This window comes from Triticum dicoccoides, chromosome 2A, assembly GCF_002162155.2.
Source record: "Triticum dicoccoides isolate Atlit2015 ecotype Zavitan chromosome 2A, WEW_v2.0, whole genome shotgun sequence".
NCBI lineage: Eukaryota > Viridiplantae > Streptophyta > Magnoliopsida > Poales > Poaceae > Triticum > Triticum dicoccoides.
In genome coordinates this window covers 37,693,347-37,702,335 of record NC_041382.1, presented here as the reverse complement: position 1 = coordinate 37,702,335, position 8,989 = coordinate 37,693,347, and the positions used below count along the sequence as shown (strand labels likewise).

General features: G+C 45.6%; 1 protein-coding gene across 1 annotated transcript; it reads left to right on the top strand.

Moving 5' to 3' along the window:
• The first annotated feature begins 6,800 nt into the window (after window positions 1-6,800).
• Window positions 6,801-8,217, top strand: LOC119353016 (ribulose bisphosphate carboxylase small chain PW9, chloroplastic). Its single transcript, XM_037619594.1, has 2 exons — window positions 6,801-7,019; window positions 7,613-8,217. Exons 1-2 carry the CDS (start codon window positions 6,873-6,875, stop codon window positions 7,991-7,993), a joined length of 528 nt encoding a protein of 175 aa, XP_037475491.1. The 5' UTR covers window positions 6,801-6,872; the 3' UTR covers window positions 7,994-8,217.
• The last annotated feature ends 772 nt before the right edge of the window (window positions 8,218-8,989 follow it).

Below are 8,989 nucleotides of genomic sequence, written 5' to 3'. Positions count from 1 at the left end.
AAAAAAGAAGAGGAGAAGAAGAAAGGAATAGAGGAGAAGAAGAGAAAATAGAATATATTCCCTCCCCGATAACAATTTTTTCCATGTATATATGCAAAAGTTACATTTTTAGAAAAGTTTTATATATCTAGCTAGAAAGAAGGAAGAAGAAGAAAAAGAAGGAGAGGAAAAAGGAAAGTAAGAAGAGGAAGAAAGGAGAAGAAGAGGAGAGGAAGAAGGGGAAAAATAAATAAGAAAAAGAAAAAAAAGAGGAGAAGAAGAAAGGAATAGAGGAGAAGAAGAGAAAATAGAATATATTCTATTTTCTCTTCTTGTCCTCTATTCCTTTCTTCTTCTCCTCTTTTTTTTCTTCTTTTTTTCTTCGATCTTCTCCTCTAGATATTCCTTTCTTCTTCTCCTCTTTTTATTTCAGGGTCGTCTAGGGGTCGAGGGTTCCAGGGTCGTCGAGGGTTCGAGGGGTCGAGGATCGGCGAGGGGTCGAGAGAGGTTTCCTAGTGTCAAAGTATTGAAGAAATCCATGGCTTCATCATTAGCCGGAAGTAACCAGGGCATGACGAAGTCCTCCAAAGTTATTTTGGAATGGTGTCCCGGATAGGATAATTTGCCTTTTTGTATGAATTTCAACAAAGGCCTTCCAAATCACGATATTTGGAAGGTTCTTGCTGAACTTTGTACCAAAAAGCAAATTATCGTATGTAGGACTCCGTTCCAAAATAACTTTGGAGAGCTTCGTACCATCATGCACCTGTTACTTTCGCCTAATGATGAAGACATGGTTTTGTTGAATCCTTTGACACTAGGCAACCTTCCGACCCCTCGGCGATCCTCTCGAACATGAGAGGAAGAAGAGGATAAAAAAAGAAGAGGAAGAAGAAAAAAAAGAGGAGAAGAAAGAATAGAGGAGTTCTTCTCCTCTATTCTTTCTTCTCCTCTTTTTTTTCTTTTTCTTCCTCTTTTTTTATCGGGAACGAGGGTCGTCGAGGGACATACAGATGTAGTGTCGTCGTTGTCGATATATACCCCCTCCCGATAGCTTCAACACGTGGGGGGGGGGTCGAGGCCACTAATTAATATATATGATTCCTTACTATGATTAGGTAGCTAGTTCTACGTTTGGCACTAATATATCCATCTGTCATGTTTGAATAATAATTGCCATGTTGTAAATATTTGTAGAAACTATGGACATCGCCCGAGACGAAGCAAAAGAAGCGTTGTTGAGGGACATAATCGTAGAAGGAAGTGATGCCATCTCGTTGTTTCTCAACGACACCGATGGTCTGGAAGGAGAGGGTGAAGAAGCTGGCTACGGTGACCTAATGCCGGTGCAAGAAGAAGAACATGAGGACGGCTCCGGTGACCCAATGCCGGTGCAAGAAGGAGACCGTGATGACGGCTCCGGTGACCGAATCGTGTCCGGCCAGGTATATATATTAGTTAAGCCTGTGCTGACTAGCTGATTGATGCATTCATTGTTTTGGTATGTACACATGTTAATTAAGTCTTTGTTCTTTTTTCTAGCCCTCCGGATCGAGCACAACTTCGGTAAAGAGACGAGGCCCGAAGAAAAAGTTGAGCTCGGATGAAAAGTTTGAGATCATAGCAATCGCGCCCGACGGCCAACCGATTGAACCCCTCCGGATAAAGAGCGCATTTGTTGCTCAGTGCGGGGTTCTGGTTAGGGACAAGATCCCGATAAGCATCCAACAATGGTTTAAGCCGGCTACAGAAGACCCTGAGGTGTCTTATGTCAATGATATGCAGAAAAATGATCTTTGGACTGAGCTGAAGTCAAATTTCACCCTACCGCCAGAGGATAATCCAGAGAACCCAGTTAAAGAGCAATTAATCAAGTCTTTTGCTCTTAAGAGGATGGCAGAACTATTCAGGAGGTGGAAGAAAGAGCTGAATAAGTTTGTCAAAAATAATGAGACACCAGAATTCAAGGGCAGATATGAGAAGATCAGAGATCACTGGCCCGCATTTGTGGCCCACAAGGCATTGGAAAAGAGTAAGAAGATGTCGGCGACAAACAAGCAAAATGCTGCAAAGAAGATGCTTCACCATCGCACGGGGTCAGGTGGCTACCTCGTAGCCCGGCCTAAGTGGGCCAAGACTGAGAATGATCTGGTTGATAAAGGGATCGAACCAGAGACAATTAGCTGGCCAGACCGTTGCCAGACTTGGTTCTTCGGGGCTGGCGGAACCTTGGACCCTGTAACAGGGAAGTGCATTTGGACGAACGATCAAATGGACATACTAGCCAGGAAGCTTAAGCAGTATATCGAAGCAGCGCAGCAAGGGAAGTTCTTTCCAGACAGAGAGAACGACGAGCTCACAATGGCCCTCGGGAATCCTGAGCACCCTGGACGAACACGAGGCACGCCAGGCTCCATTCCATGGAAGGTTGGGTTTCCGGACGCAGGCGGTTACAAATCCCATGAGAGGAGGAAAAAAGTGCAGCAGACCCAAATGCAGGCGCTGCAAGCAAGGGTAGACGCGATAGAGGAACGAGAAGCAAATCGCAGCAATCGTACTGCCGAAGCTTCCCACGAAGCTACCCCGCCATCTCAGCGCAGAAGTAGCGTGGCTTCCACCGAGCTGCTTCAGCCGAAGCATGCCTTGATGGCTCCTGCCAGCTATCCCGTGGATGCTATCACGGAGTCTCAAAATTGCCACCTTATGACGCAATGGATGAATTTGAAGGTCAAGGCGGCTGTTGGCTCTGTTTATCCTACTGAACCCGGCGCAACTTTTCACTGCCGGCCGATTCCAGAAGGATATGCTAGGGTGATGGTGGATGAAATAACGGAGGGATTTGGGGACCTCCAGCTTGACCACCCTACCGGTGAAGGGGAGACTCGGCTGGGGTCTGCTCTGAAGACTCCATGCCTATGGCGGAAGGAGCTCATCAACCTTCCGAACTGGACGCCTCCGTCTCCTCCTCCTTCTCCGGCGAGTCAGGGAACTCTGCCTCCTTCACCGCCTCCTCCTCCGGCGAGTGACGATCAGGGCCCTCGGCCGGCTCCTTCTCCGGCGCGTGGCGGCACTCCGCCTGCGCCGGCGCGCCCGAGCAGCCAGCCTCCTCCTTATCCGCCTCGTCAGCAAGGGCGGAAGAGACACGCCGCCGCTCCAGCAGCTGCTCCGACGCGTCGTAGTCCTTCTCCTCCGCCTCGTAAGCAAGTAAAGAAGGCAACCGCTTCTTCTGCTCGGTCGGCGTCTAGCAGTACAACCAGAGTCGGGAGGACATACAGATTCGGTCCTTCTCTGAAGAGTCCACAGAAGTTACCATACGAGAGGACCCCGGAGGAGAACACGAAGATCGCGCGAACCGAAGTGGGTGACTGGTTTCAAGGGTTGAGAGCAAAGAGACATCCACCTCTGGAGGAGAAGGTAGATCCGATGAAAGTGAAGCGCACTCTGGCTGCCCTGGCAAAACCACCCAAGTCTCCGCCGAAAGGCAACTATGAGCGCATTATTGCAAAGACATGGGCCGAAGCGGAGCGGTCGGGAAGTACAGTCAGTGATCAAAGGCTGAAAGAACGACGAGCAGCTGGGAAACAAAGTGCCCAGCTCGGCGAACAAGCGAAGCAATCGTGCCCCCCCCCCTCAAGGTGCCTAGCGATATCGTTGATCCGAGGATGGTGCCCGGTTATGGCAATGCTGACGATTACCTGCCCGACGATGTACATTATGATCCCATGGAGGTGCAGATACACAGATACGAGTACGGGAAGCCTCTCGTCAAAGATGAAAAATCTTTAACAACGATGATGCGAAGATTACATGATTGGTACTTGAAAATCTGCAGAGAGTCTGGGGGGAGGAGTACTTTGTATGCGAGAGTTAAACCGGAGCATGACCTCGTTGGAATTGAACTGTTGCCTATTCCATTTGAGGAGTTCTATCAGTTTTTCAATCAATTGGCCCTCAATAAAACAACGATCACCTGCTACTGTCTGTAAGTACTACTACTTCTGTCATTAAGTCTCTCTATATAGCTCATCTCTTTCATTGCATGTATTTATAATTATCCTCACTATATTATGCAGAATGAAGATCGCCGAATTGAAGAAAAGACAAATCGATGATATTGGGTTCGTTAACACATATCTCATAGATGCAACTGAGGTTGAATATCGTCCCGGAGATACCGAGGCCAACTTGCTACGGTCATTCAAAAAAATGAAAACAAAGATATAATACTCTTTCCTTACAACTTCAAGTGAGTGTTACTGTCTTGTGCATATTCGGTTTCCCTTATATATTAGTCCAGGTTATAGTAATGTAATTGATGAGTTATGCATGCGTGTGCAGTTTTCACTATATTCTCCTAGAGATTAGGCTTGAGCAGGGAGTAGTAATCGTCTTGGACTCTAAACGAAAAGATCCCCAGGAGTATGCGGACATGACTGAAATCCTCAAGAAGTAAGTTAAATCGATCATTATCCACCATATCAGCAACTTTGTTCATTTCCTGATATCAAGTAATTGTTTTCTTTGTCCGGCAGGGTTTGGAGAAAATTCACCAGAAAAGTTCCGGGACTGCCGAAGGAGCTGGAATTTAGACACCCGAAAGTAAGTACTATAGTAGCATGTTCCGTGCATCTCCTAGTGATTCAAGAGCTAGTTTCATCAATACCATTTAGCATTCTTGCTTATCAGTTTGATTGACCTCTATTTCTTGTAAAGTGGTTGTGGCAGGAACAAGGGAATGATTTCTGTGGATACTACGTCTGCGAGTCCATCCGCCACAAGACCTGTGAGCGGGGCGGGCACTCTGACGAACAATATGAAGTACGTAAATAATAACATTCACAATTTTATTTTATTACCATCATTTGTATTGAGTTTCATTCATTCGTATATATATATATGTATTGACCCCCTTCTTCAAATTAAATGTTTCGGAAGCGGGATGAACTCCTAGCACCAGCTCGCATGCGAGCAATTCAAGAGGAATTGACGGCATTCTTTCTTGACCACGTGATCGCTGAAGACGAAGAATACTATGTGGACCATGAGTCCGTATGATTATATTTGTAAGAGATAATTGTTGTATATATGTAGCCAGTAGTGTCGGATAGATATACGAGAACTTGTTGTTCGACCAATCTCTCGGAGAAGGAGAGGTGGTCGATATCACTTCTCTCTGTATGCATATATGTTCATGACGATATTCTGTTTCCTTCGTTTGCTTACTAGCTAGCTAGCGTGTCTAGTCCTTTTTATACGTATGTATAGTACATAGCGTCGACCAAGCACGGACATAAGAGATGACACTTCTCTCTATTAATTATAGCTAGCTAACACAATATATGAAACACCTAAATTAACCCCCCAAAACCCCCAACCCCCCCCCCTTTCAAAAAAAAAAACCCCAGCCACAGAAATGCTGACGCGTGAATGCCTATTGGTCCCGGTTGATGCCACCAACCGGGACCAAAGGGTCTCCTGCCTGGGCTCCGCGCACAGACCACGTGAAGGCCCATCAGTCCCGGTTCTGGATTGAACCGGGACTAAAGGGACAGGGCATTAGTACCGACACTTTAGTTCCGGTTCAGGAACCGGGACAACAGGCCCTTACGAACCGGGACAACAGGCCCTTTTTCTACCAGTGTGTTTAAAGATGTCTAATTATTAGATCCACTACAAGAGGTAATTGATGCAATAAAGTTAGTAATGCTAATTCTATTAAATTGCACAACGCCCCAGGTGCCTTCTCTGCATGTTGTACTTCGTGCCTTCGAGTGTTTGGTGTATTCGTACATTGATGAACTCCGTCCAAATGACCTAGTGTACTTGGCTCATTCGAGTGACTTGGTATCGTCCAAGTGGTTTGTCAGGTCGACTATGTTTGGTAGGTGAGCATCTTGCATTAGGATCCCCATATGTTGTAGCTTGTTTGGTGCTGACGAGTCTATCCCTTAATAGGTGATCTCATCAGACTGAGGACTGCTACGATCCCCTATACTATCAATGTGCGACCATTATGTGTTGGTCGATGTTTCGCCGCCTATCTATTCATGTATTAGGCGGCAGGTGGATGGGTACACGTCATCGGACAGTGCGCGGTATCTGTGTGGCCAACTTGGCGCGCTACTTATACAGGCGTAGGGTGCATCTTCACAGGCACAACGTTATCCTCCCCACCGCCCCCACCACATGTAGAGAGACACAAACACAAATCTTGGAGGAGTAATTTTCGGGAGAAGTAACCTTTTGAAAATAAAATAAATCAAAATTAGTGGGAGCCTTGACAGCCACACGGTGGGACCCGATTGCCACATAGAGTATACTTTGCAAGTAGTCACGGCACTGCAAGTGGGCCCTGCGCCATGCTGACATGCCTAGTTAGCAACACATATGTATGCGAACGAGGTTTGAATCATATTCGAACAAGTGTGCCAAGTACTATAACTAGTTGGACGTATTTTTCAAGTTCAAGTATTAAAGTGAACATCGATGACAAGTTCAAGCACCACCCGTGCAATTACCTCAGACACAAATCTTCGAGGAGTAATTTCTGGGAGCAGTGACTTTTTGGAAACAAAATAAATCAAAATTAGTGGGAGCCTTAGATGAAAACTACGGCAGATTAGGGGAGAGAGGCGCAGGTGCTAATCTAACGATCCAAAAATTATTATACCATTTGTACAGCAGTCACACGCACGCAATGCATCGGAGGGCCACCCCTCTTCCGCTGATCCAGAGGGATAAGGCACCTTGCAACAGGCAAACGACGACCACCCCTTGGAAATCTTGTTGGGGCGTCATATGGTGATATATACTGGAGCGGCATGAGGAGAGCTCAAGTCAAGTGTGGCCTAGCTAGCTATCGCCTCCCCACCTAGCAATTTACGTACTCCGCCATGGCCCCAGCCGTGATGGCTTCTTCCGCCACCACCGTCGCGCCCTTCCAGGGGCTCAAGTCGACCGCCGGCCTCCCCGTCAGCTGCCGCTCCGGCAGCACCGGCCTCAGCAGCGTCAGCAATGGCGGAAGGATCAGATGCATGCAGGTATGAACACTAATTATCATTTTTGCGAAGGATGGAGCGGTCAAGGCACATCATCGTACTTGTAGGTGTAACAATTTTGTCCATCTCGAAAATGGCTTTGGTTTAAAATCGTACTTGTTAAGTTACACTCTGTTGAATAACATAATAAAAATGACAGTGTGCATCGCTTTATGCAAAGGCTGGGGATATGCTCCTTTTTGAATTTTTTTGACGAAGGATTACGGACACTAAGCTGTCAGATTAATTTATCGGGTATTTCCACTGCACATAGGCAAAGCTATCCTTAGGACGTGTAACCCACATACCAGGCCAAACTAAACCTCACAATGTAGTCCGTAAGCAGGTTCACATGTGTAGGAATATTTAACTCATAAACTTTGTGAATGGAAAACGTTTTTATTGCAATGTGTACTGGATAATATCATTTTTAATGCCCGTACACTACCCATAAGCAAGAGCTGCCCTTGAGCTTTCTTGCTTGTGGAGACCCCCCACAATGTATGGACAGACCATCAGGAGTAATTTTTGCCTTATGGCTAAGTCTTTCTAAAAGCACTAAGTGTTGATCAATTGTGTTCATTCCATCTATTCAGGTGTGGCCAATTGAGGGCATCAAGAAGTTCGAGACCCTATCTTACTTGCCACCCCTCTCCACGGAGGCCCTCTTGAAGCAGGTCGACTACTTGATCCGCTCCAAGTGGGTGCCCTGCCTCGAGTTCAGCAAGGTTGGCTTCGTCTTCCGTGAGCACAACAGCTCCCCCGGGTACTACGACGGTCGATACTGGACAATGTGGAAGCTGCCTATGTTCGGGTGCACCGACGCCACACAGGTGCTCAACGAGGTGGAGGAGGTCAAGAAGGAGTACCCTGATGCCTATGTCCGAGTCATCGGCTTCGACAACATGCGCCAGGTGCAATGCGTCAGCTTCATTGCCTTCAGGCCACCAGGCTGCGAGGAATCCGGCAAGGCCTAAAGTGCAAGTTGAAGTAACCGATATACATGTCATGTTAGTCACATTTGTCGGCGGCTCTGCTTTCTCAGTTTTACTTCTCGTTCTACTCATATGTGAATATATGAGCATATGTATGTAAGCACTTACCAATGTAGGTCGAGGAGGATGCATATGAGAATTATAGCACCGGCTATACATATACATATATATTATATGCAATCAACGGATTAGTGTCTTGCCATCAATCGATGGAATGGTTACTTTCCTTGCAGCCGGAAACGCCTATGTCTTGCATTGTTTTCTTCTCATGCATTTTTTGCTCAATCATATGTTGTGTATTGTCTAATACGGAAATTGTTATGGAATACCAAAGTACTTCAAAAAAATACTATGGAGAAACACATAAAAGATGGTGAGACCCCATTAAAAACTAATGGCAAAACAATAGGGAATTGACGAGAAACAGATAATAACAAAAAAACAAAAAAACAAATAAGAAACTAGAAAAAAGGACAAAGAAAGGTGTCATAACAAGACAAGGACAAACCTACCATAATGCACTTGTCATGTGAGCCATATTCCTGCATCGGTTCATGAAAGACATGTCACTTTTTCTAACCATTTTACACCACAATTATATACTATTTTTTTGCAGTATTACAGAAATTCCAATAAACCTAAGAACGTGTAGAGGGCACAAATATGTGCAAATTACATATCCAATTGATGAGCCCCAAGATAGCTTGTACTAGTAATATTTTGGCCTTCTACAATGAATTAACTGCGATGTTTGGTGTTCGTGTCATAAACATGGGACCTTCCATGACGAAACTATCAATTTTGTCATAAAACCTGCCTAAGAGGCAGAAACCCTATATGTCTCATGAGAAAATCCATATTCAGTCATAACATTACGAAACAATTAGTTGCAGACACCAGCAGCCCATTACATCGATATCGTGGAGGTACACGCATGCCAGGCTAAAATTATATTAACTTGAATTATTTTTTGGGTGG

Coding starts and splice junctions, on each gene's coding strand:
- LOC119353016 (XM_037619594.1), top strand. CDS start 6,873: ATGGCCCCAGCCGTGATGGCTTCTTCCGCCACCACCGTCGCGCCCTTC. Junction 7,020..7,612: donor GAAGGATCAGATGCATGCAG/GTATGAACACTA, acceptor CCATCTATTCAG/GTGTGGCCAATTGAGGGCAT.